General features: G+C 45.5%; 1 protein-coding gene across 1 annotated transcript; it reads left to right on the top strand.

The window, feature by feature from the left end:
* Window positions 1-479: 479 nt before the first annotated feature.
* On the top strand, window positions 480-27939 carry LOC110302465 (coxsackievirus and adenovirus receptor homolog). Its single transcript, XM_021173256.2, has 7 exons — window positions 480-580; window positions 12707-12876; window positions 18008-18212; window positions 20576-20745; window positions 22479-22683; window positions 24648-24817; window positions 26372-27939. The coding sequence occupies exons 1-7, from the start codon at window positions 538-540 to the stop codon at window positions 26588-26590; spliced, it is 1182 nt and encodes a 393-aa protein (XP_021028915.2). The 5' UTR covers window positions 480-537; the 3' UTR covers window positions 26591-27939.

Below are 27939 nucleotides of genomic sequence, written 5' to 3'. Positions count from 1 at the left end.
TGGAGTCATCTTTAACACAACAGAAATTCCCAAGCCCCAGCTGCAGGTTTGGGACCTTACTTGAGAAAAGTCATCTCATGCAATATACCTCACCTGCCTCTGTAAGAAGATTGCTAATGCAACCGCCTAATTCTCCTGCCCCCTAGAACTCCAGACCAGGCTCTGCAGAAAACTGTAGAAGGTGGGACTGAAGATGACTGGCAATGCCTACAGTTGATACAGTGGTGCAAGTTATCTGTGCCTTGCCACGAGTTTCTGGAGGGAAGGCAGGGCCCAGGAGAGGGCAAGGAGCACAAACTCCCAACAACTGAACAGGTGAATTCAGGAAACTCAGCTCAAGTAGCACTGGGCGTTTGCCTTAGTCCAGAGCAGTGCCAGGGTGCCCTGGTAACCTTACATGGGGGTGGGGCTGGCACAGGGGCCAGAAGCACCTGCCCTGTTGGATGGGGAATCCTGGTGCCAATCGATTCTTAGGGAAGCTCGGGACCCAGAGCTACAGCTGAGCTCCTGGCGCTGCAGCCCCACTGGACAGCCACCATGGTGTTTCTGCTGGGCTTCCTGTTCTTGTGTGGAGTCACGGGTAAGTAAGGGCCATTAGGTCCCCAGCACTACTTCTGCTCCTGCGGGGCCACTGGGGAGGATACAGGACCAGAGCGGGAGCTAGGAGTGGAGGGAGCCTCTGCAAGGGAGCTGCCTGGGGTGCAGGGTCAAAGAGCTGGGACTGGAGCTCAGGGCATGTAAGTGAGCCTCTTGCTTTTTTCCAGAGCACTGCCGCCCAGGGTGCAGGATGTGACTCACTTGTTCCTGCCTTGTCCCATGTTAGCTTGTGCTTAGTGTCTGTCCAGAGATTTCAAATGCTTGGTCAGGTACAGGCTGACTGACAAATCCTAACTCACTGGACTCCCAACCGCTCTGAGCCTTGGATGGTCCAGGCTGCCTTAAGAGAAAGGCACGGAATGGATACATCCAACCACAGCCAGGATTGTTAACTAAATGGCAAAACAAAACAGCCAAGTAGTGCTATCTCTTACAGACCCAGAGCACATTGCAGAAGGGAACTCTGCCCTCTGCTTCAAGTCCATAATGTATTGGCTGATTTTTTTTTTTTTTCTTAAACGAGACAGAATGACTTGGTAATTGCTAAAGAACACATCGAATACATTGTGTTGCTTTTCTTCTCTGGCAGCTGGGGCTGCAGTGGGCGGTGTGGGAGCATTTTTAAAATGCAAGGACCCATCACACATGTGATGCATACCGGTAATCCCAGCACTTAAGATGATGCAGAAGGATGGTGAATGTGTGGACAACTTAGGCTACATAGGTAGTAGCCCCTATTAGTAGATTCTGTGTTCTGAGTCCTGGTGGTCTTTCTGCGGGAATGGCTCTGATCCCATTAAAATCCTATTTACACACTCGAGAACAGTATCCAGGAGCCAGTGCTCTGTTTCCAAGCCTCGTTTTCATCTGAGTCTAATGAGTACTCCCACCTTGATACATTGTAAGCTTGGCTGAAATTTCCCAAGTAAAGTTTCCTGTGCAGAGAAAGGGACAGTTACCAGTTTCTATGGCTCATCTTCAATGAAGGCAGCTTTGAGAACACACTGGTGTTTTCTGAGGAGAAGGAGGGAGAGAAAGGGAGGGAGGGGAGGTGGGGACATGGTTTAGAGCCATCTAGAGCAGAAATGAGGAAGGCTGCAAGTCGCTTATAATAATAATCTACCCTAGAGGATCTTCATATAATTGCCTAGATTTGATATTTTTTTCTGGAATGTTCCATTTTGATAGACACCATCTTAACCCAGAGCATTCTGATACTGCTCACTAATTCTTCTGCTCTTTGGAATCTAATTCTCACCCTCCTCTACCTCGTGAGGGCGCAGTGTCCACTGTGGTCACATCCAGTGAACAAATCACATTTCCAGCTCTTGCTCCTGTCAGCCCGAGTGGCTCTGAACAGCACTGGCTTCGCCCTTCTCAGCTTGGAGCATTCTGTCGTTTCTCTGAACAATTCACATTTCAACTTAGGATGATATGGGGCCAGGGAAAGGTTCTTTTCTAGGCCTTTCTGCTTGGGAGGGGCCAAAGACCTCAAATACCATGATGTCCAGACCTCGTTCCAGACTTGAGAGAATTTTCCCTCCTTCCTCTGGCCATCTCTTCTTTTCTTTTCTTCTTTTTTTTTTCCCCTTCCTTCCTGGTGCTGGGAACTTAATCAAGGGCCTTGAACATTCTCTGAAAGACTCTACCACTCATTTCCAGCCCTCCTTCCTTTCTCCTTCCTTCCTTCTTTCTTTCCTTCCTTCCTTTCTTCCTTCATTTTTAAAGGTGTGTGTGTGTGTGTGTGTGTGTGTGTGTGTGTGTGTGTGTGTGTGTGTGTGTGGTCTGCTTGCATGTATGTCAGTGTGAGGGCATCAGATCCTCTGGAACTGAAGTTACAAACAGTTGTGAACTGCTATGTGGGTGCTGAGACTTGAACTCATGTCCTCTATAGGAGCAGCCAGTGATCTTATACCCTAAGTCACCTCTCCAGGCCCACGATGAGAGTCCTTTTGAGACTGAAGCTTTAGTGTTTCTCTGGAGGAGCGTGTCTGTGTGTGAGGGGAGGAGAGGACCTCGGGCCGTGAGCCAATTCAGAAAATGCGTGTACAAGGTCTATAGGCACATTTTTAAAAATCTCTTGATTGTTTTTTACATTATAACTTACGTTTCTCTGGGTACTGGCTTATGAGTTGTATATTTAAATTTTTATAAGCAACCCCAGTCCCAGTGGATAAAAGAATATGGTACATATTTGTGGACCAGATGTTGTGTTGGTGCTTCGGGAGATCATGCAGAGCTGTGAGTGAGGCTTCAATCCAGAGAGAACAGGCAGTCACGCATCCCGCTGGGCTACCAGACAGACAGGGCAGGGTGCTGTGCAAGGAAACTTGGTGTTTTCCTGTTACTCTCCTGGGCTTCGCTAGCTTTAAAAGTGTGGGTACTGTACATCAACGCGCAGAGTCTTAGGTTTGTTTGCACAGCAGACACTCTACCTGCTGAATCATCTCCCATCTCTACTTCAGCTTTTTAAAGATTCTACATTTATGTAGGATGTCATAGAGCACTTGCCAAGTGTGTGAGAGGGTTGGGGCTCACTCTCCAGCAATTAAACACGTAAGATAAAAAAGTGCAGTTAAGCCGAGCGAGGTGGCGTACACCTTTAATCCCAGTACATGGGAGGCAGAGGCAGGTGGATTTCTGAGTTTGAGGCCATCCTGGTCTTCAAAGTGAGTTCCAGGACAGCCAGGGCTAAACAGAGAAACCCTGTCTCGAAAAAACAAACAAACAAACAAAAAAGTGCAGTTAAATAAAACTTCCAGGTGGGTTTGGTGTCACACCCATAATTCCAACACTGGGGAAACTGAGACAGGAGGCTCATGAGGTTGGGCTATGTAAGATCCTGTCTCAGGAAAAACAAAAGAAACAAACAAAAACTCCTTGCACCTGAGTTGTGATATAACTGGTGTTAGGCCCTGGGTTGCTATGTGACTCATTTGCATGGCTCTGTCGGGGTCTGTTCTGTGTTCTGGGGTCGATAGGCACAGCACAGCACACAGTTGAGAGATAAAGGGTCCAGGTCAGAGCAGCATCATAAAATGAGCCAGCACATCTAAGGCCCTGCCTCCCTCCCAGGTCAGAATGCACCTCTCAAAAGCTGACTCTTCCTAATCCTTTCGATATCTGACAATGCAGGCTCGTGCTACGGGCTGTGGTCCACAGTGGTCCACAGGGCTGGGTAGCAGCAGTCCTTGGTGTGGTCCCCTCTTCAGGGTGGTGAGCTTATTCAGGTCGGGGTTGCTAGTTGATTCATTTGCGTGGCTGTATGGAGGTCTGTTCTGTGTTCTGGTGTCAATTGGACACTCACCCTCCAGCTCTTTGCCTTTGTCAGAATGCCACCCCAGTTTTCTGGTTCGTGTGTTTTACGGCAATGGGTGAGTTATTTCTGGACCTATGGATGCAATGAATTTGTTTCACCTCCCGCTGCTTGCACTTGGGTTAGGTATGAAAAGGGCTGGACACACCCTCCAACGCTAAGCATCCAGTCTTTGTGAGGAAGTATGATCCCGATACGTAAGGCTGGAACCTGTCAATAATTTCCTATAATAGAGGAAACGCTGTATAATCTGGCTCCCCTTTGATCCCTGGCCTTTGGGACTCCACTAATTAATTCTGATAAGCCACAGAGAGAACAGTTAAAACTGCCCGTGGGAATGGAGAGGGAGCGGTCACCAGAAAGACTGGCTTTGATAAATAGTCAGCTCTTGGACCGAAGCGGAGGAGAAAGCCAGGAAGGGACAGAACATCCCACGCATCTCCCACCAGTATGGCTTACTCATCTTTGTCACTGCTGTCCCTTTTGATTTCTTCCTTCTGGATTTCATCTGTTCAGGTGTAGTACAGCGAGGGCTCCCGTTCAGTCACACTTCACCTTACCTTTCTCCTCTTCTGACAGCTCATCTCTACTGATCTTCTTTTGTTGTGCTCTCAGATGAAGAGCCTCATGTCTGTGCATCGTTTCCCCTGATTCATAGTAAGTTTCACCAGGCTTCAAGGTCACTGGGAACAAACTCTTCCCTCATGACCAGTGTCTTCTAAAACCAGGAACTAAAAAAGCAACCTTGTGACTCTGATCACCATTGCTGGTCAGAAGAACTGGACCTGAGTCTCATGGCTGCCTCTGAGTCTTGACTTTGTGAACCACCCAAGAGACACCAGACTACCACCCATAGCAGCCAGAGGTAAATGTCTCTCAATCACATGAATAGGACAACCCCTCTCAGGAAAACTGTTCAACACACCATGTATAGCATAAAGCCCATTAAAACAGGTAGGTGGGCACAGAAGACTACCAGGCCACTGCCCATTCTCACCCTGTGAGAGTACTCTTCTCCAAACGGTCCCTTTAGCTACTGCCCACCCCACCTTGACAGTGGCTTGTGTTCTACCATAATGGCAGAAGTTGTTATATGAACTTTTATAGATCCAAAACCAAAGAAAGTGATAAATCAAAGCCTTCTTCAAACACATGGGTGAGAACACTAGGTAGGTGAATAGCAACATGGTGTCAGTCTAAGATGCCAACTGATGACATTCTTAGCAATGATCTGTTAACACATTCCCAAGGTTTATTGTGATCACTAAGAGCATATTAGAGCAGACACAGGTGGGCAGTGAGTGGTTTCGAAGGGCATTATACTAATATAGTCTTAGGTAATTTTAGCTCTGTAATGGAGCTGGTGGAGCAAGGGGAAAGTGGATGTTCCAATTCTGAACAACTGGAAATTCTAATCCATGATTAGACCCTTAGACTCTTTCACATGGAGATGGCTTTTTCCTAGGACTCCAGTTTATACTAGATGAAGTGAAATTATGTGTTGTGTGACCAAACTTTTCCTGAGGAAACCTTATACACTTGTCTGCTCACCACAGATAGGGAGCCCGGGACCAACCAGTATGAGCCAATGAATTTTATGACAGTTAATTACAGGTACAGAAATGACTCAAAGACAGCCACATCAGCAAAGTCCACCTCAGCATGGGTGACAGCTCACAAAAGCTGGGAACCTGGAGCACACTGCATAGCCTGGAGGCAGCTCAACAGGTTAGAGCGTGTCCTTCCCAAGGGACTCAGTTGAACTAAGCCTCTTCCAGGCAGCTCAGCTGTCCTAGTCTTCTTTGCAGCTTGGCTTGTCTGTAAGTGACTCTTGGCAACTTTATTACTTACTCTGGGAGGGAGAGGTCTATCAAAGCTGGTCTGTTTCAGGAACTTCCTGGAGCTTTTTGAGTTGTTTAAGGAGCTTCCCATTTAAGGAGCTTCCCTCCAGAATGGAATGTTTGAATTGCTGAGGAAACAGTTACCTAACAATATGTGTCAAACCATTCCTTTGTTTTCTTGGGACAAGGAAAACCTCATCTATTCAGCAAATGTTCATTGGCTTAGGAACTCAAAATTATCTTCAGCTGCATCAGGAGTTTGAGGTCACCCTACATGAGATCCTGTCTCCAGAAACAACAAGAATAGAAACCTAAATAAATAAATACCAATTTTAAAAAGTCAAAATATCACTAAAAGTATAATTGAATGAATAAAAAGAGGAAAGGAAAAGATTTCCCAATAATGTAAAAATTGATAAGCAATGTTAGATGAATATATGAGGGCTTATAGAGGATAAAAGCATAAAAATTTTTATAAAAGTGAAAATATTACTAAAAGTGTAGTTAAAAGCAAAGAAATGGGAGGGCTGGAGAGATGGTGCGGTGGTTAGGAGCATGGCTGCTCATCCAGAGGGCTAGGTTTCTAGGTTTGACTCCTAGCTCACACTTGGTGGCTCACAGCTGTGTGACTCTGCAGCTCTAGTTCCAGGACAATCTGGTCCCTTTTCTAGTGTCCACAGGCATTGCACGCACATAGTACACAGACATACATGCAAGCAGAACATTCATACATGTAAAATAAAAATAAATAAATCTTTGTTTTTCTTGTTTCTCCATGTTACCTTGGCTGTCCTGGAACTTGTTCTGGCGACCAGGCCAGCCTTAAGTTCACAGAGATCTCTCGTCTCGCCCTCCCCGAGTCCTGGCATTAAAGGCATGACCATTGCCTGGTCAAAAAATAAATCTTAAACACAAACAAATATAAACACACAAAAACCCCACAGGAGTGGGAATCACAGAGGCTAAATAAATAAATAAATATCCCCCAAACAAAACAACCCCTGCAAAACAGGGTGTTGGAGCACCTTGTTTGGGGTCCCCGGAAACTGCAACTTTCCCTGCTGAGGGATGCAGGTGTGCATGTCAAGTCTTGTACTGGAACCTCATAGTTCTCTGGTTCCACTGCAATGGGTGGCAGATGGCTGACTCCATGTTTGGGACCATCAGACTCTAAGGCTGTGTCTGCTCCTGACCACCAAGCACAAGTCACAGCCTAATCTGCGATTCTCACCACCTGGTTCCTTTTGCTTGTCAGTGTCTAGGCTGTTGACTCTTCGTGCCTGCCACACAGGGTCCTCTCTCATGCTGGGCAAGGCTAGGCTAATCTCAGGAAGCTCACCAGTTATACACACTAGGTTCCCTCTCACGACCATGTCTGTCCATGGCTCTCCACGTCATGCAGAGTGAAAAGATAGGATTCCTTTCTGTGACTGACCCATCCACCAGAGGGACCACTGTCTCAGCAAGCCTGGCATCTTCATTTGAGATCTCTAGGCTGCTCTGCAGGGTCGGACCTCCAGTCTCCTCTGTCCAAGGCACCTGGCTAAGCTTTTGAATGAGGCTTCTGCTTCCCATCCATGGGCCAGGCCATTGAGTGGCAGGAGCTAAGCTAAGCTTGGCTTCTTTGTGGAGTCGCCATATTCTCACTGGTACCCTTCAGCTGGTCTGTGTCTGCCTTCATGAGGCCCAGACGCTTCCTCTTTGGAGCAGGGTCTGCCCTCTCTTTAACGGGGTCACATGAAGGTGGCATCTCATCTGCTATCTTACATGGAAGTTCCTCCCCCTTTAGTAAACCTTACATTTTTAGAGTTTTAGATTCACAGCAAAATGGAGCACAAAGAATAAAGTGTTCCTTTACACCTCTGCCCCCACTCATGCACAGCATCCCAAAGAGGCACTGCACCTAGCTCAACGCAGGAGTACCATCCCAAGTCTGCATATTGCATCCTGAGTCACTCTTAGTGCCGGATTTGCTCATGGGTTTGGATAAACCTGTCATAACAAGCAGGCACCATTTATACAGAAGGCGTTCACTGCCCTACTCTGTAGACTCAGAGTTTTCAAACTCTACTTTTAATAAGGGTTCTTATGTGTTTTAACCTCCCTTCTAGCCCACCACCCACCAGAGGTAGTGGAATGGAAAGGTTAATAGAGCAAAGGACAGTGTGGGCCTGCTCAGAAATAGCTCTTTGGAGCAAATCCCATCTGTGTTGTCAGGATATCAGCAGTTCAGTTCACATGAAGCTGCTAGATCCACTCACAAACACCATTTACAAATCAACAACAGCAAGTTGATCCAGAAGAAATGACAAGGCTCTGTCAATTGGCCTGAGTCTGCAGAAGTGGTAAGAAGCCATCAAAACACCACCAGAAGTTCTTTTTTGTTTGTTTGTTTCTTGGGTTTTTTTTCCCTTCCTTCCTTCCTTCCTTCCTTCCTTCCTTCCTTCCTTCCTTCCTTCCTTCCTTCCTTCCTTCCTTCCTTCCTTCCTTCCTTCCTCTCTCTCTCTCTCTCTCTCTCTCTCTCTCTCTCTCTCTCTCTCTTTTTATTTCGAGACAGGGTTTCTCTTTATAGCCCTGGCTGTCCTGGAACTCACTTTGCAGACCAGGCTGGCCTTCAACTCAGAAATCCACCTGCCTCTGCCTCCCAAGTGCTGGGATTAAAGGTGTGCACCACTACTGCCTGGCCAGAAATTCTTTAATGGTGATTCTTTCTCTACGACAAACAATGACCAGCAAAGAATGGTAAGGTGAACCAATACCACACAACGTCATCCACTGTCTATTGGGTTATATTAATATCCTCTCCAAATATCATGTTTTCTCAAGTGTTCGCTCTAGAAAAACATCACATGCCCTTTTTCCAGGCAGCTTCCAGAAAAACACCACCTGTCTGTTCTCTGCAAAACATCTTCTCTCAGGTCTGATTCAGCAAAAAACATTCTCTCATAAGACAGTTTCCAGAAAAAACATCTCATGACACAACTGAGTCTCCAAATAAACCAGAAATTTTCACTTCACTACTCATGTGCCGGCTTCCCCGTCTGCTAACCACTGGCAGCTACTGATGATTTCACTCTCTGCTTTCACCTTTTGCAGGCTGCCTTAGAGTTGGAACCATGTTGTGCAGCCTTTTCTGATTGTCTCTCTCCTTAAGTGCATTTAAGATCAGCCCATTTTTCTGCATGGCTGAACTCTGTACGGGGGTACTCCACCTGGCAGCCCTTCGGTGTCTTTGTGGTTGAGACACTTTCTGGAGCCTCTGGCCCTGATGCAAAACCCTTTGTTTTTTGGTTTTATTTTAAATATCTATTTATTTAATGTACATGAGTACAGTGTAGCTGTCTTCAGACATAACAGGAGAGGGCATCGGATCCCATTACAGATGGTTGTGAGCCACCATGTGGTTGCTGAGAATCGAACTCAGGACCCTTGGAAGAGCAGTCAGAGCTCTGAGCCATCTTTCCAGCCCCAGATCATCAGACATAGGTGCTGTCTGTCTGTCTGAGTTCTCCAGTGGGGAGCCATTGGCTTTCCTTCTGTAATTCATAAGCACATGCTTATTGTCTGTAGGATGCGCTCTGTGCTGTATAAAACACCCAGATCTTTGTCATTCCATGCTTGCCAACTCCCACGATCTTGCCTGAAATGATCATTACTGTGGTTTTACCAAACGATGCCAAGTGATGACTTTCTTTTTAAATACATTTTTTCCTCTTTGCCAATTTCTACTTTTCTCTAAGATTTTCCTCACTCAAAAGAAAAATGGAAATTCTTACATAAAGCTCCATTTTTCTATAATTTGAGGCTCACAGAAAGAAGAAGGAAGTCATCAAAGACTCTTCAGACCAGCAAACAGCTTAAACTTGCAGAACCTAATTAAAGAAATGAGGTCACTTCCTGGCTTCCTGTGAGTTCACTTCCGGACTTCGGAATCAACCTCTCTCTCTCTCTCTTTTTCTCTCTCGCTCTCGCTCTCTCGCTCTCTTCTCCAGTACTGCTCCATTTGAGAGCAGATACATAGAAACCAGGATGTTTTTCATCGTTAGTTATATATACATGCACATGTTTTTAATATTTACATTTTATTTATTTATTTGCATGTGTGTGTGTGTTGGGCACATGTTTACTTTAGTGCACACGTGAAAGTCAGAGGACAACTTGCAGAAGTTAGTTCTTTCCTCCCACCATATGGGATTGGGGTCTGTTTATGGTTGTCAGTGTTGGTGGCAAGCTCCTTAGCCCACGGAGCCATCTCACTAGCCCTCATTTATATAGTTGTATCTTCACATATGGGTGCTGTATCTTCACTCACTTTAGGTAAACTTTTCAAACTGGAGTATACTTAGAAATTCAGTCTTCTCTTGAAAGGAAGTATTCATGCCTGGAGAAGTTAAATGCTGGCAATAAACTGTAATTTATAAGAAAGCCATTGAAGGGGCTGGTGAGATGGCTCAGTGGGTTAGAGCACCCGACTGCTCTTCGGAAGGTCCAGAGTTCAAATCCCAGCAACCACATGGTGGCTCACAACCATCCGTAACGAGATCTGGCACCCTCTTCTGGAGTGTCTGAAGACAGCTACAGTGTACTTACATATAGTAAATAAATAAATCTTAAAAAAAAAAAAAGAGCCTGTTTTTTTAAAAAAAAAAAAAAAAGAAAGAAAGAAAGCCATTGAAGGGCTGGTGAGATGGCTCAGCAGGTAAGAGCACTGACTGCTCTTCTGAAGGTCCTGAGTTCAAATCCCCGGAACCACATGGTGGCTCACAACCACCTGTAATGAGATCTGACGCCCTCTTCTGGTGCATCTGAAGACAGCTACAGTTGTTTCGGTAAAATGTTAACCAGATCTAAACACCCCAGCATCTGTTCGTGCCTCCTCTACACCTGCCCAAGGATTCCCCAAAGGAAGATACATACACGCAGCCTTATTTTTAATATGCCTTAAACAGCCCAATGGATGGGTATTTCCAAACCTCCCCATGACTAGCACACTCTCTGCTCTGATAGTCCTGAATTATTACTTTCTAAAATCTATATTCCATCTCTGCTGCCCAGACCCAATCAGGGGAGGGGCCCCTTGGGTCACTTTACCCCAACTCTTACATACTGTATGCTTTCTCTCCTGCAGCTCTCAGGCTTGATCTTTCTGCCCCACCCCCACCCCCAGTCAAGGTCATTCTAAAAACTCCTTTACTCTCCTGCTCCCTTGCCCAGGAAATCTAAAGTCCTCCTCTGTCTCTCGGCCCAGCCAATGGCCACCAGCCACTTTATTTCACCAACCAGCTTCTTACAGGCAGACATAATGGTTCCCATGTAATTTTGGGAGGCGAATGAACACAAATAGCCTTAAAACAAATCTGCATAACCTAAGGGTACAAGGAAGTTTGGGAAAAAGATAAGAGTTAAGAGCTGCGAGAAAACTCTGCCTGTGAATGTCACCTTAACACTTATAAAGGTATGCAAATCAGCATGTGCCAAGTACTCATAGGGTACTCACATGGGTGAGTGCCCTATGAGTGAGTACCATAGGGTACCACCATATGGATGAGTACCATAGGGGTGAGTACCATATGAGTAAGCACCATATGGCTAAGCACCATATGAGTAGTACAGGTAGAGGAATTAACAGTTACAGGAAGCAGGGATGGGTAGGTCAATGGCCCTACTGCAAGATATAGGGACAAACTGAGAAACTAGAAACAGCAGAAACTTTTTACCTAGGAAAAACACTGGGAGAAAGTGCACTTCATATCCTTCCATCCTGGCTGGCTTCCAGAACTTTCCTCAGCAGGAGCATGGGAGCGTTGCTGCATCTTTCACATCAGGAGGCACAGGGTGTCTGTGGCCTCTGGAAAAATTTTTCTCTTGGGTGAGGGTGTAGACTCTTGAAACAGTCTTGACTATCTGGGAACTCACCATGTAGACCAGGGTGGCCTCAGAGTCATAGACATCCACCTGCTTCTGCCTCCCAGGGGCTGGGGTTAAAGGCAAGCTTGTGTCCTCAGGCCCAGCTCTAAATATGCATTTTTAAAATTCTATGTTGTGTATTATTACTGTATATGGTGGTTTGAACGAGAATGGCCCCCATAGGTTCATATGTTGGAATACTTGGTCCCTAGTTGGTAGAATTATTTAGGGAGGACTATGAGGTATGGCCTGGTTGAAAGAGGTGCATCACTGTGGGCAGGCTTTGAGGTTCAGAAGACTTGTGCCATTCCAAGTGGAAGATACAAAGATATATATATATATATATATATATATATATATATATATATATATATACATAGACAGGTAGATGAAATATAAACTTTGCAGTGTTCCTTTATAAACTACCTTTATCAAAACCTGTTCCTCAGAAATACTTTTAACTATTCAGGGCTAGGGATATCGCCCATTGCAGACTGCTGGCCTAATATAAATAGACTCTAGCCTCAGTCCTCAGTACCGCTGTCACAAGAACAAAGTATCCATAAAATTTATGGAATCAGATTTCATAAAAATTTAGAATTAAAGACAATTTGGCAGAAAACAAATCAAAAGTTATTCTCATGTGCACTGCACACAGGGTCCTCAGGGAGCTTTTGCATTTGTAGACAATATTGACCTCCAGGGCTCTAGAGCTTCCTAGTGGAAGCTCATGTCTGCAGAATGTGAGGAGGGTGGTGGCACTCTAAGGTGATCACTTAGGATGAGGAAATTCCCATAGTCACTGCACTTCATGAAGTCACAAACTAACCTGGGCATCCCTGGGTGGGATCTGCATCCTTCTAGGTCCAGGTCTCACCTGCATCTCCCCATCCTGTCTCCTGAGTGGCTTCAGCCTGGAGCCAGCCAGCCAGCCAGTGACAGCAAATAGATACTCAGTACCATGCCTTTCTCTCTCTCTCTCTCTCTCTCTCTCTCTCTCTCTCTCTCTCTCTCTCTCTCTCTCTCTCTCTCTCTCTCTCTCCAGATCTCATTGGGAGTGTGAGCATCACTATTCCAGAGCAGACAATTCAGGAAGCCCAAGGGGAAACTGTCCATCTGCCCTGCATGTTCACTCTTAGCCCTGAGGACCAAGGACCATTGGACATTGAGTGGCTTCGGCTTTCAGGACCTAATAATGAGGCGATGGACCATGTGGTGAGTGTGCCCTACACCTGCTCATTCTCACTAGGCAGGTGTGGAATCATGGCCTGAAGCCCCACTGCCCAGGCCTGTGAACATGGATAGAATGACCTGCTATTTCAGAGCAGGAGTGATCATCAGATTTCTTGAAGGCTTCAGGAGACAAGAGGACGTTGTGGACATTCTGAAAATGTGGTCTTGAAAGTGTGTAAGAGGGACTGGAGAGATGGCTCAGTGATTAAGAGCACTGGCTGCTCTTCCAAAGATCCTGAGTTCAATTCCTAACAACCCCATGGTGGCTCACAACCATCCGTAATGAGATCTGACGCCCTCTTCTGGAGTGTCTGAATACAGATAATGTACTTACATATAATAAATAAATAAATCTTTGGAAAAAAAAAACAGTGTGTAAAAGGAGACAAGGAACGTGTGCTAAGCAGGCTGGGCAGTGAGGGTGTGTGTGTGTGTGTGTGTGTGTGTGTGTGTAGAGTGAGTGTGATCTAGAATCTGTCAGAATTTAGAGTCAATGTCCTCTGTCTTTGTTGCTCAGCCTGGCCACAAATTCCAGAGCCCAGTCATCCTTCCATGTTAACCCCTCCTCCTCAGCAGCTGAGTATACTGCACTGCATCTGCCCCAGGAAGGACTTTAAGATTTATATGAGGCTCCTATAACCAGCAAAGGGGTCATGAGATGTATACAGTGTGATAAGCATATATATTCTCACAGTCTGTTGTTCTCATTTCCAGATAAATCTCTCATACAACCAACTTCTTCAAAAGCAGAAAAAAAAAAGCCAACCATGGTGACACATGCCTGCAATCCTTTTCTATGTAGGGAGAGTGAGGCAGGAGGCTTGAGAGTTTGAGGCCAGCTTAGGGCTACATCCAATTTACAGGCCAGCCTGAGCTGCACAGCAATAGCAAGTAAGCAAACAAAAATGAAGAAAAATTTAAAGTCTATAAAATATGTGTTAAACTATAGAAACTATGTAAAAGATTGTTGTAGAAGAGTTTTAGTTAGGGTTTACATTGCTGTGAAGAGACACCATGACCAAGGCAACTCTTATAAAGGCAAACATTTAATTAGGTCTGGCTTACGGGTTCAGAGGTTTAGTCCATTGTCATCATAGCAAGAAGCACGGCAGCATTCAGACAGACATGGTACTGAAGAAGGAGCTGAGAGTTCTGCATCTTCATTCGAAGGCAACCAGGAGAGACTGGGATCCTCAGGCGGCTTGGAGGAAGCTCCCTCCCACAGTGGGTGGAGCCTGAGTGTAGGAGGAGACCTCCAAAGCCCACTCCACAGTGACACACTTTCTCCAACAAGGCCACACCTCCTAATCGTACCACTCCCTTTGGGCCAAGCATATTCAAACCACCACAAGAAGTTTTTCTAATCAAAGTGATCAGAGCCAAATGAAGAATACTGGAAAGTCAAAGACAGTGCCAAAAAGAGGCACATCCAGTGACCCCAAGTCCAAGTACAGGCTCACATTTAGTATTTTATTTGATTCTATTTTGTTTTGCTTTGTTTTGTTTTGTTTTAGTTGGAATGCTTTCACCAGCTTCACCAGACACATTTACTTTAAAAACTAATCGGTGATGGACACTGTGATAGTTCAGTGTGTAAAAGAAGTTGCTGGGAGAACACAAGAACCTGGCCACTCCTGTAGAAAGCTCTGTGTGGAAATGTCTGCCTGCAACAGCAGCACTGAACCCAAGCAAGAGACAAGAGGACCACAGAGGCCTGCTGGTTTCCATCTCAGCTGGTTCAGGGAGAGACCCTGCTGTGCTGGCTACTTTTATGTCAGCTTGACCCAAGCTACAGGCATTCACTGGAGAGGAAGGAACCTCAAATGAGACATGTTTCCAAAAGACCAGACTGTAAGCAAGCCTGGAGTTCATTTTCTTAATTAGTGAACAATGTGGGGATGACCCAGTCCATTGTGGGTAATGCCATCTCTCCGCTGGTGGTCCTGGGTTCTATAAGGAAGCCAGCTAAATAAGCCATGAGGAGCAAGCCAGCAATCCATACCCCTCCATGGCCTCTGCATCAGCTCGGGCCTCTGGGTTCCTGCCTGTGTGAGTTCCTTTTTTTTTTTTTAAGATTTATTTATTATATGTAAGTACACTGTAGCTGTCTTCAGACACTCTAGAGGAGGGCGTCAGATCTCGTTACAGATGGTTGTGAGCCACCATGTGGTTGCTGGGATTTGAACTCAGGACCTTTGGAAGAGCAGTCAGTGCTCTTACCCGCTGAGCCATCTCACCAGCCCCCTGTGTGAGTTCCTGATTTCCTTCAATTATGATGATGAAGCGTAAGTCAGTGAAACCCTTTCTCCTCTGCTTGCCTTTGGTCATGGTGTTCCATCATAGAAACGGTAAAACCCTTGTCTTAAGGGAATAAGGTAGAACGCGATCTCAGTGAAACCCGTTGCTGTCTGTTTGCCTCCGCAGACCCATAGGCCCACATAGACACACACACACACATACACACACACACACACGAATGAAAATATATTGTTTTTGACAAAAAGTGATGTTTCTAAGTTATATTAGCTCAGGGAGAGAAAGCACATGAAAATATTGGGTATATATTTTGAGGTGTGTGTGTATCCCAGGTAGGGGTTTCCACAGAGGCCAGACAATGAGTCATATCTCCTAGGGCTGGAGCTACATGCTATTGTGAGCCTTCCAACATGGGCGCCGAGACTAGAACTTGAGTCCTCTGGATGACCAGCAAACACCCTTAAGGACTGAGCCATCTCTTGAGTCAGCTAGTAAATATGTCATGAAAGAAACTTTATTTTTACTCGCAGTTCATAGAGAAATCATCATTTAGACCCTGAAAGGAATGTTCTAAGTCAGTGTTAAATCAGGCAGTCTGGTTCTTTTCAGCAATTTGCCCACGATGGCATCATGACGATAACTGAGGTGATTTCAAGGGTTGTGAATAGCTTATCTTCCCTTCCCAGGATGCACTTCTTCTATGTACTCTGCTGCTGGAACTCCCTCCTGTCTCCCAAGCATAAGAAGTAGGACCCAACTCTGCACACTCACCCACACTCCCTTCCCTTTTGTTCTCCCCACCCCTCATTCCCTGTGTTTTGCAATCCTCAGTACCAGCTTCCACCCCAGGTCCTGCTATTCCCCCGCCCCCCGCTCTCCCTTGACAGAGACATGACATGCCTGCCATCAGCATTCAAGACTTTCATGTGGTGGCTGCATGAGGGAATCTGGGGTAGACATAGGTGAAGAGCAAGCATCTTCTGTGCTCCGGGCTGACACTCAGGGGCAAGCGAAGAGGGTGTGATGAGAAAACCAAATGAAACAGCAACCCTTCAAGGGAGCCAGCCTTGGACCCTCACCTGCTGCTGTTATGTGCTTAGTTCCCAAGATGCAGAAGAAGACACCAAGGAGAGCTCCAGGGGGCCTGGGAGAGCATCTGCAAGCTAGGGTGGGGGTGAAACACAGACAAGGAGCCCTGCCCCTCGGCTCAATAGGTTCCCACAGAGTCCACCTGGAAAGCAGTCTTCCCAGACGCCAATCAATGACTCTGATGACGCAGCCCAGCGCCACAGTCAATTAAAAATGCATCTGGAAGGTACAGCGGTTTTTTTGTTCCTGGTTATGACTCAGGCACTGCTGTTACGGGTCTTAGGTGTCTCCAGTGAGGAACTTCACTAGCAATGTGAAAGTTAGAAGATGGTAAGTTGATTTTAGAGATGATCAAGGAGATTATTACAATTCTTTCCCAACTCAAGTTTAACACAGAGTCTGTTGTCTTTTAAATCTGTCTTCATTGGCATTAGGGTCATGCTTTAGATATGTGAGTCCTGGGAGACATTGGGCTTTGTGTTTGTTAGATTTTAAACTGTCTAAAGCAGTTGCTTTATTATTTTTTTATTAGCACTTATGAATTGTAAGTATCTAAGCAGTATTTTAAGGTTTATTTTATATATGTATGTATTTATATATGTATATGTATGTGTGTGTGTGTGTGTGTGTGTGTGTGTGTGTATGGTTATTGTGTGCATTGCCTACAGAGGCCAGAGAGGATATCAGATCCAATGGAACTGGAGTTACGGATGGTGGTGAGCTGCCACATGGGTGCTGGAAACCGAATCTAGATCCCCTGAAAGAGCATCCAGTGCTCTTAACTTCTGAGCCATCTCTCCAGTTCAGCAGTATTTTTTTTTTAAAGATTTATTTATTGATTATATGTAAGTACACTGTAGCTGTCTTCAGACACTCCAGAAGAGGGAGCCAGATCTCGTTACAGATGGTTATGAGCCACCATGTGGTTGCTGGGATTTGAACTCCGGACCTTTGGAAGAGCAGTCGGGTGCTCTTACCCACTGAGCCATCTCACCAGCCCTATTTTTTTTTTTTTTTAATTTTAGTTTTTTAAGACAATGAATCACTTTATAGTTCCACTGGCCTGGAGGTTCAGATTGGCCTTGAACTCATGATCATTCCTCAGTATTCCCGGTTACTGGAACTGCAGGTGTGCCCCCATCATGCCTGGCTTCCGACTTTGTATCAAGAAAGAAAGGAACTTGTCTTCCTATTAGATCGCACAGGGAAATTATGATCAGCCTTCTTCGGAAGCAGAGGGGTGGCACAGTCTTGTTTCTACCTGGTGATGAACTGCAGCCTCAGAGGCAGCAGGAACGCAGGAGCAGACAGGAATGAACACGTGTGTGCTCCTCTCCAGTTCCGCCAAATGGTTCTCATCGCTGTCAGGTTCTGTGATTTATTTGAAATGGGAGTGTGGGGCTACAACAGGGATCGCATGGGCACGGGATCGCATGGGCACATTTCTACTTTGTCGTTTCCTGCTTTAAATATTGTAGGTTTCCTCAACCTGCATATCCTCGCCTCTCTCCTCACTCCTTCCCCTGTCTGTCCTTCATCCCTCCCCCTCCCTCCCTCTCTCCCTTCCTTCCTTCCTTCCTTCCTCCCTCCCTCCCTCCCTTCCTTCCTTCCTTCCTTCCTTCCTTCCTTCCTTCCTTCCTTCCTTCTTATCTTTCTAATTTTGATTCTATGGCAGTAGGATATGTAAAGAGTTGTAATGAAATGGGGTTTTTGTTTATATTTTTTCTGTCTTGGCTATTTTTTATTTCTGTTTTTGGATTTTTTTCAGATTATTTTGTATACTGTAGATAAAATTTATTCTGACTTCTATCAAGATCTGAGAGGGCGAGTGAATTTTACAAGTAATGGTATCATGTCTGGAGAAGCATCCATAAAAATAAGAGATGTTCAGCCTGCAGACAGTGGCACCTACCTGTGCAAAGTGAAAAAAGCCCCTGGTGTTGCCAAGACAACCGTTCAGCTGACAGTTGTTGGTAAGTTATTGTAGTTGGTCGAGAGCAGCCCCTCAGTAACAGGGTGAAACCTCATGGGGCTGAAGTCACAACACTTACGGAAGACAAACTTGGCTTTTACAGTGATAATTGAATCTGTTCATTTCCACTATGCTAGGAGTGAAACCTGGGCCTCACGCTTGCTAGGAAAGAGCTCTGCCCCTGAGTCTCACCCATAGTCCTAGGAATATAATGTGACCTTCTGAAGCATTTCTAATGTCCTCACATAGCTTAAAATGAAAAGCTATCACATTTTTGCACAAGAAAAATAAGAAGCAACTAACAACTCCTTTGCAAAATTCTTGACATATTTCAAAATAAATGAAGAACCCCAGCCTGGACTCAGGAAGGCTGTGTTGCTGTCTGTGCTGTTGTTGTTTTGAACCTTGTCTTCTGAGTTTGTCCTGAGAATTAAATACGTTTCATGCCCTTGGTCTGCAGTCCACTCTATGTGCATTGAAACATGGAGTCTAAAAGGCTTTAATCGTCACTGTACCTGTCAGAGTCTCCCCTTCAGAGCTGTGTGGGAGTGCTCTGAACTTTTGCTTTTGCTGCACAAAGACTAACGAGATTTCTACAGAAAGGAGCTGGGTGTTTAGGGGGCTGGTGAGAGAATAGTGAGGTGAGTGTAAATGTGTGTGTGAGTGTGAATATGTGTGTATGTATGTGTATGAATGTGTGTGAGTATGTGTGTGTGAGAGTGAGTGAGTGTGAATGTGTGTAAGTGTGAATGTGTGTGATATGTGTGTGAGTATGAATGTGTGTGAGTGTGAATGTGTGTGTATGTATGTATATATGTATGTATGTGAGTGTGTGAATGTGTGTGTATATATGTGTGTGAGTGTATGTATATATGTATGTATGTGAGTGTGTGTGAGTGTGAATGTGTGTGTATGTATGTGTGTATGTATATATGTATGTATGTGAGTGTGTGAGTGTGAATGTGTGTGTATGTATGTGTGTATGTATATATGTATGTGTGTGTGAATGTGTGTGTGTGTGAGTGTGTGTGTGTATGTGTGTGTGTGTGTGTAGGACAGGGGTGGAGTTGGCTTCCTTCTGATACCTTTACATGTTTTCAGGTTCCAGCTCAGGAGGCCAGGCTTACACTGGACACTCCTTTACCCACTGAACCACTGGGCCTGTCTTAAATGCCATTGTCACAGAACACAAATCTTAGAATTAAGATGTAAATATTGTGAAAGTTTAAATGCCTTCTCAAAAATAGTAAAGTATATGTGAGTAACCATTTTAGAACGAGATCTAGAAAAAAAGATAAAATAAGAAATGTTTTAAACATATACCTAGGCCAATTATTTAGTGCATGTATACACACACACACACGCACACAGTACTTAAGAGTTTTCTGCACTCAGTTGGTCCCACTGTTGGTGTAGGTTTAGGAGGTGCGGCCGTGATGGAGAGAGTATACCTTTGAGGAAGCCACAGTACCACACTGCTGTTAGTGCTTGCTCTGCTTCCTGAGCAGGATGTAAGCTCTCAGCTCGCTGCCAGTGCAAGTTACCATGCCAGCCTCTCCCCCGAGAAGATGATGAATTCTTATCCTTCTAGAACTGTAAACCCAAACAAGCGCTTACTTCTCCAAGCTGCCTTGGTCACAGAATCTTACCAAAACACTAGAAAAGAACCTAAGATACATATGAAACTTGGCAGTGCTTCCTTATAAACTGTCTTTATCAAAACCTGTTCTTTGGAAATAATTTTAACCCCGCAGGGCTTGGAATATCCCCCATTGCAGACTGCTGGCCTAATATAGACTCCAGCCTCAGTCCTCAGTACCGCTGCCACAAGAACAAAGTATCCATAAAACTTACAGATTCAGGTTTCATGAAAATTTAGAATCAAAGACAATTTGCAGAAAGTGCATGAAAAGTTACCCTCACATGCACTACACACAGGGTCCCCAGGGAGCTAGTGTGGCCCTGTGGCTAGCATGAGTCAGATTGGCCTTGCATTTGTACACAACATTGACATCCAGAGATCTAGCTAAGTTCATTTTCTCTGCACCTGCTGGGAAGAACAAGAGCCTGCTGGTGGAAGCTCATGTCTGCAGAATGCCAGGAGGGTGGTGGCACTCTAAGGTGATCACTTAGGATGAGGAAATTCCCATAGTCACTGCACTTCATGAAGTCACAAACTAACCTGGGCATCCCTGGGTGGGATCTGCATCCTTCTAGGTCCAGATCTCACTCACATCTCCCCATCCTGTCTCCTGAGTGACTTCAGCCTGGAGCAGCCAATGAGTGACAGCAGATAGATGCTCAGCACCATTCTCTCTCTCTCTCTCTCTCTCTCTCTCTCTCTCTCTCTCTCTCTCTCACCAGATTACATTGGGAGTGTGAGCATCACTACTCCAGAGCAGACAATTGAGGAAGCCCAAGGGGAAACTGTCCATCTGCCCTGCATGTTCACCTTTATCTCCAAGGACCAAGGACCGTTGAACATTGAGTGGCTTCGGCTTTCAGGACCTAATAATGAGGCGATGGAACATGTGGTGAGTGTGCCCTACACCTGCTCATTCTCACTAAGCAGGTGCAGTGTCATGGCCTGAAGCCCCCCTGCCTAGGCCTATGGACATGGACAGAATGACATGTGACCTCAGAAGAGGAAGGGTCATCAGATGTCTGGAAGGCTTCAGAGGACAAGAGGATGTTGTGGACATTCTGACAATGTGGTCTTGAACATGTGTAAGAGGAAACGAAGAACAAGAGGGTGTGCTGAGCAGCTGGGCAGCGAGGGTGACGTATATTGTGTGTGAGCCAGAATCATGAGACTCTCTCAGAACTCAGAATAAGTGTCCCCTGTTACTTTTGTATCCTTTCATTTCCCTATGCTGTCCAGTCTGGTCTCAAAGTTCAGGGTGAAATAATCCTTCCATACCCCAGCCTCCCCTAAAACGCAGCTAATCCATAAGTGCACATCACTGCACCTGGCCATGATATATTTTAAAACACGTGAGGCTCCTTTAGCCACCAACATGGAGAGCTCAATGTACAGAGAATGAGCGTCATCAGTCTGTTTTGCTCAAGTTAAATCCCCCATACAATACATTTCTTAAAACAAAACAAAACAAAAGCTGAGCATGCTGGCATGTGCCTACAATCCTTCTCCATATAGGTACAATGAGGCAGGAGGATTGAGAGGAGAGTCAGAGGCCTGTGTGGGCTATACAGCAAAGTCCAGGGCAGCCTGAACTGCATAGTAAGGCCCTATAACAAACGAACAACAAACAAGCAAATATTTAAAGTCTGTCAAATATCAGTGTTAAATTATAGAAATCATGTAAAATATTGTTATAGAAGTTTTTCTAATAAAAGTGAACAGAGCCAAATGAAGAATGCAAGAAAGCCAAAGATAGCTCTGAGGATGCACCACGCCCCCAGATCCAGTCTCCCTTACCTGTGACACAGTTGCCTTTTAGATGGTCCTTCAGTATTTTGTTTTACCTTAAATGTTGTATATTAGCTTCATCCGACACATTTTTATCTATGAAATCACCAACATTGGGCTGGAAAGATGGCTCAGTGGGTTTGGGCTTGTGCAGAAGGGTAAGGGACTGTAATGAAAGCCCTCGCCTGGACATAAACAGTTGTGTGTGGTGATTCACACTGTGAGCTCCAACCTTGCGCAGGGCAGATGCATGAGCATGCCTGGGTCATTTTGGCTGGTGGGCCAGATCCAGGTTCAGCGAGAGACCCAGTCTCAAAGGAATAAGGTAGAGAGTATGGAGCAAGTCACCCAGTGCCCTTTTCTGTCCCCAGTGCCCTCATAGGCAGGTGTCTTAGGGTTGTATTGCTGAGGAGATACAGCATAACCACAGCAATTCTTCTAAAGGAAATCACTTCATTGGAGCTGCGTTACAGCTTCAAAGGTTTAGCCCATTGTTGTCATGGTAAGAAACATGGCAGCAGGCAGGCAGACCTGATGCTGGAGAAGGAGCCAAGAGTTCTACATCTTGATCCCCAGGCAGCAGAAAGAGACTGTGTGCCACACTGGGCACAGCTTGAGCATAGAAGACCCCAAAGCCCGCCCCCACGGTGACACTTTTCTCAGCAAGGCCAGACCTCCTAAGGGTATCTCTCCCTATGGGCCAAGCATTCACACACATGAGTCTATGGGGGCATTCCTATTCAGAACACCACAGCAGGTAACCCTACACATGCGCCACAAGTACAGCCCATGTTTGGTTTTGGTTTAGTTAGTTTTTCCTTCTTTGTTTTCTTTTAGGTTATTTTATATTCTGCAGACAAAATTCATGACGACGTCTATCCAGATCTAAAAGGACGAGTGTATTTTACAAGTAACGATATCAAGTCTGGTGATGCATCCATAAATATAACAAATGTCCAACTCTCGGATGCTGGCACTTATCAGTGCAAGGTGAAAACATACCCTGGCACCGTCAACATGAACCTCCAGCTGGCTGTCACTAGTAAGTTTCTGTTGGTGGTGACGAGTGTCTTAGAATCAGGGTAAATGCTTGCAGCACAAGTCACAGCAATTTATAAGACAAAACTTCGGTTCTCAAGTAAGAGTCATGTTCATTTTTTGCTGTTGGGGGAAGCCTGGGCCAGGGCTCATGCTTACTAGGGAAGGTTCTGACACTGAGCCACACGCCTAGCTCTAGAATAATAATTTTAGACTTTGGGGTATTCTAACATCCCCAAACTGTGTAAAACCAAGTGGACTCTTTTTTTTTTTTTTTTGTCAAAAGAAAAGAGGTAACATTGTTGCTGCTTCAGCTTGTTTCTGTTCTCATTTTTCCCATCTTATTTTATGCATATGAGTGTTTGTCTGCATGTATGTATATCTGGAAGCCAGAAGAGGGTGACGGATCCCCTGGAACTGAAATTACAGATGGTTGTAAGCTGCCACATGGGTGCTGGGAATGGAACCAGGGACCTCCAGAAGAGCGGCCAGTGCCCTTAAACTCTGAGCCATCATTCCAGCCACTTGTTTTTAAGACAGGGTCCCACTTTGCATTTTTGGAGGGCCTGGATCTTTCTGAGTAGACCATGACAGCCTCAAATTCACAGAGATATGGCAGCACTTGCCTCTCAAGTGCTGGGGTTAAAGGCATGCGGCACCATGACAAACTTAAAATTCACACAAAAAAATTAAAATGAAGTGAGGGGATCTTTATTCAAGAATTTTACAAATGTATATAATGTAGTTTTATCAAATGTACCCCCAGTTCCCTTTCCCTTTCCTTCTCCCTCTCTTTGTCCCCCTGTCTCCCCTCTCAGTGGTGCCTTCTGGGTGTGGGTTGAGGCTCATCTACTGGAGTAGGGCAGCCTCTCATGGCCTCTGTCCCTGAGGAAAACAATCTCTCTCCCATGAGAAGCCATGAATTCCAACATCTCCTCAAACATGCAAACTTCTAAGTCCCCAGCCCATCCATCCATCCTGAGATTCTGGCTGGCTTGACCGTATGCAGTTTTTCGGCAAGCATGTCCTCTTTTTTAGTTGTTTGCACAGAGCTATACCCACTCTTTAGAACACTTTGTCTGGAAGACCTTGTAGGTTGTTCTGACTGGAGTTCTTATAATGACATTAGCAATTGGGGGTAGGGGACAAGAAGCTTGTATTTTATGTGACCTTTGGTTCTGTACTGAGAAGTGTGCACCAGAAGTAGTTTGTTACCTACCCCACCCCCTTCATTCTCATATTACCTTTCCTTGTTCAGTATTGGGGTATGCAGTGTTCAGGAGAGGAATAAGTTGTAAAAGGAGAGAAACCTTGTTTTCTCTTGTGGAGCTTGTACCAAGGACTACAGTTTCTGCCTACCCTTTCCAGATCTGCTACTGTCTGCTATTCTACCAGAGGACCAGAGTTTGATTTCCAGCACCCACATGGCTGCTCAGTTATCTGTGACTCCAATCTCAGGGATCTATACCTGCTTCTAGCCTCGTTGTCCAGTGCAAGGAGCCTGTGGCCCTCTGGCTAGCATGAGTCAGGATGGCCTTGCATATGCTGACAACATTCCCAGAGCTCTAGCTAAGTCCACTTGTCTGTGCCTGCTAGAAAGAGCAAGAACCTCCTGGTGGAAGCTCATGTCTGCAGAATGCCAGGAGGGTGGTGGCACTCTAAGGTGATCACTTAGGATGAGGAAATTCCCATAGTCACTGCACTTCATGAAGCCACAAACTAACCTGGGCATCCCTGGGTGGGATCTGCATCCTTCTAGGTCCAGGTCTCACTCACATCTCCCCATCCTGTCTCCTGAGTGACTTCAGCCTGGAGCCAGCCAGTGAGTGACAACAGATAGATACTCAGTGCCATGCACACACACACACACACACACACACACACACACACACACACACCTCTCTCTCTCTCTCTCTCTCTCTCTCTCTCTCTCTCTCTCTCTCTCTCTCTCTCTCTCTCTCTCTCCAGATCACATTGGGAGTGTGAGCATCACTACTCCGGAGCAGACAATTCAGAAAGCCCGAGGGGAAACTGTCCATCTGCCTTGCACGTTCACCCTTAGCCCTGAGGACCATGGACCACTGTTCATTGACTGGATGCAGCTTACTGGACCTCAAAATGAGGTGGTGAACCGCATGGTGAGTATGCCTTGTGCCTGCTCACTCTCACTAGGCAGGTGTGGCATTGCAGCCTGAAAGCCCCACTGCCCAGGCCTGTGGACATGGACAGAATGACCCGTGACTTGAGAAGAGGAAGAATCTTCAGATGTCTGGAAGGTTTCAGAGGACAAGAGGATGCTGTGGACATTTAGAAAATGAGGTCTTGAACCTGTGTAACAGGAGACAAGGAACAAGAGGGGTGTGCTGAGCAGGCTGGGCAACAAGGGTGTGTGTGTGGAGTGTGGGTTCTAGGTCCTGTATATTTGTCACGTCAAGCTTCAGCCTCCCTAGTGACTGTTCTTGTTCTTACTTGATTTATTACTAAACCCTCTGAGGCAGCTGCGACACAGGAACATCCGTGAATGAACACGTGTGTGAACCTGTCCAGTCTCACCGACCCCATCTCTAGTATGGGACTATGGTATTTAATTATGTTAGAAGTTATTTAATCACACTGAAACCTGGCTGTCCATTCATAATGGGAGTATGGAGGCCAAAGGTTTGGCTCAGCACTTAAGAGCACGGGGCTGCTTTCCCAGAGGACCCAGTGGTATGGCTTCTCTTAACTGTCTGTCACTCCGACTCTGGGTGGCCCCGTACTCTTCCCAGCTGGCTGCCGAGTGCTGGGGTTATAGGTGAACGCCACCACACCTGAGCCAGCCTAACTAAATATGATTTAAAACAATAATAAAAACAACAAAGCTTTAAAATAGTAATAATAATAGGGGGTACAGGGACTGCATCCCAGGTCTACGTGGACCCAGTTCTAGCTCATCGTTCTATGTCTTTATAAGTGTGGGTTTCTGTATAGCATCTCCCTCCGTCCCTCCGTCCCTCTGTCCCTCCGTCCCTCCATCCCTCCGTCCCTCCCTCCCTCCCTCCCTCTGTATATAATGAAGTATGCGTGGAGCAGATGTGTGTGTATGCGTATGTGTGTGGGCATGCCTTTATCTGTGGAATCTGGAGGATGAGGTTAGGTGTCACCCGCTCTCTCTCCATCACGTGTTTTGAGATATGGTCTCTCACTGAAATTGGGACTCACTGATGGCTAGACTGAGTGGCCAGCAAGTGCCTGGGGTTGCCTGCCCTCCAACCCCTTATTCTAGTGGTGGGCTTCATGTCCGTGAAATCATGGCTGCCTCTTCCATTGGCTCTCAGGGTCCTAACTCGGGTCTTTGTCATCTGAGCCAGCTCACCAGCTCTCTTTACTTTCTCTTTCATTGCTATTTCTTTTTTAAAAAAAAATTATGGTACCATGGTATATGCATAGCATTACTGAAAGTTTTTTTTTTTTTTAGATTTATTTTTTTATTACATTTGAGTCTTTTGCACTGCATGCGTGTCTAGTGTCTGTGGAGGTCAGAGGGGATATTAAATCCCATGGATCTGAAAGTTACGTTGTGAATTGCTTTGTGGGTGTTGCAACCTGATCTTGGGTCCCCTGATGAGAGCTATATGCTTCTAATCACAGAGCCACTTCTTCAGCCCATGTTTGTTTATGGTTTTTTTTTCTGCTTTTTTTTAAAATTTTAGTTTATTGTATATTTAGCAGACAAGATTTACGACAACTTCTATCAAGATATGAAAGGACGTGTGCAATTTACAAGTAATGACATCAGGTCTGGTGAGGCATCTATACATATAACTGATGTTCAGCTCTCTGATGCTGGCACCTATCAGTGTGAAGTGTCCCATGCCTTTGGTACTGCCAAGGGGACCATTCAGCTGACAGTTGTTGGTAAGTTACTGTAGTGGGTAGAGAGTGCGCCTTCTCAGTAACAGGGTGAAATGTCACAGTGCTGAAGTCACAGAACTTACATAAAACAAACGGTATTTTACAGTAATAATGGGATCTGTTCATTTTCACTGTGCTAGGAGTAAAACCTGGACCTCATGCTTGCTAGCTCTGTCCCTGAGCCCCACCCACAGCCCTAGAATTATAATGTCACTTTCTGAAGTATTTCTAATGTCCTCACATAGATTAAAATGTAAAGCTATCACATGTATTTAGATCACAGAAAAATAGGAAGTGACTAACTTCTTTGCAAAGTTCGTGATGATTTTCAATATAAATGAAATTTTATTGTGTGAGGAAGAACCCCGAGCTGCACCGTGCACTGTGGCTGTCGTCCTTGTCTTCTGACTTTGCCCTGAGAATTAAATCAATTTCATCGCCCCAGTCTACTCTGTGTGTATTGAAACAGAGAGTATAAAAAGCTTTCACCATGGCCATACCTGTCGGAGTCATCCCTTCGGAGATGTGAGGGAGCACTCTGAGCTTGTGTTTTCATGGATCAAGACAATTGTGGTTTCTGTGGTGAAGAGCTGGGTGTTTAGAATACTGGGGCTGGAACAGAGGAAGAAAATCGATGGATCGGAGAAGCCTGTGGGTATCAGGCAGTGATGTTACAGCCCTTGTGTCGCTGTTTTCATTCTTAAAATTGGGGATGAGATGGGCTGGGAAGTGCACAGCTCTTGCTGATGGCCAGGAGGACAATAGGACTCCTTATGATTGTCAGGCTGCAAAGTTTCCTCTTTGTGGACCGGTGCCCAATCTGAATACCTTCAAGTTCAGAAATCGGAAAGGTGATAGCTTGCAGTACACTGGACCTTCTTCCCATAGCAAACTGGATGCAGGTGGACGGTGACAAGTGCTCTGTTATGTCAGTTTTAAGATCCCTTTTTTGAGACCTAGGGTTTCATGCTTTGGAAGATTGCTGAGGACACGTGTTTAGTAGAAATTTCTGATTGGTACAACCCTAGATGTAGACCATCAGGGGCTGCTCCCACATCCGCAGGCCTACTATGGCACCTCTCACACACACAGGCCAATGTTCCCTGTTCCTTTTTTGATGAAGCTTATTTTATGGATTCACCAAGGGGGGAGGTGAAGAAGAGTTCCATGTGGAACTCAAGAGTTTTCTGAATGCTGTACGCCTCCAGAGCAGGAGTGTCGGCACAGAGCTAGGTAGGAGAAAGCACACTGTGCTGGTCACAGGCACGAGTGCAGACTCTAGTCAAAGGCACTCTGTCTGGCCTGAGTGCTGCCAGGTAAAAAATGTCTCCTACAGTGTGGAATAAGTGAGCAGAATGAGCGACCA

The sequence above is a fragment of the Mus caroli genome, unplaced genomic scaffold (genome assembly GCF_978045245.1).
Source record: "Mus caroli unplaced genomic scaffold, Mus_caroli_1 scaffold_11, whole genome shotgun sequence".
Lineage (NCBI taxonomy): Eukaryota > Metazoa > Chordata > Mammalia > Rodentia > Muridae > Mus > Mus caroli.
Note: the sequence above shows the minus strand (reverse complement) of the source record. Positions and strands in the feature narration are given on the sequence as shown.

Coding starts and splice junctions, on each gene's coding strand:
- LOC110302465 (XM_021173256.2), top strand. CDS start 538: ATGGTGTTTCTGCTGGGCTTCCTGTTCTTGTGTGGAGTCACGG. Junction 12,877..18,007: donor ATGAGGCGATGGACCATGTG/GTGAGTGTGCCC, acceptor GATTTTTTTCAG/ATTATTTTGTATACTGTAGA. Junction 22,684..24,647: donor CCTCCAGCTGGCTGTCACTA/GTAAGTTTCTGT, acceptor CTCTCTCTCCAG/ATCACATTGGGAGTGTGAGC.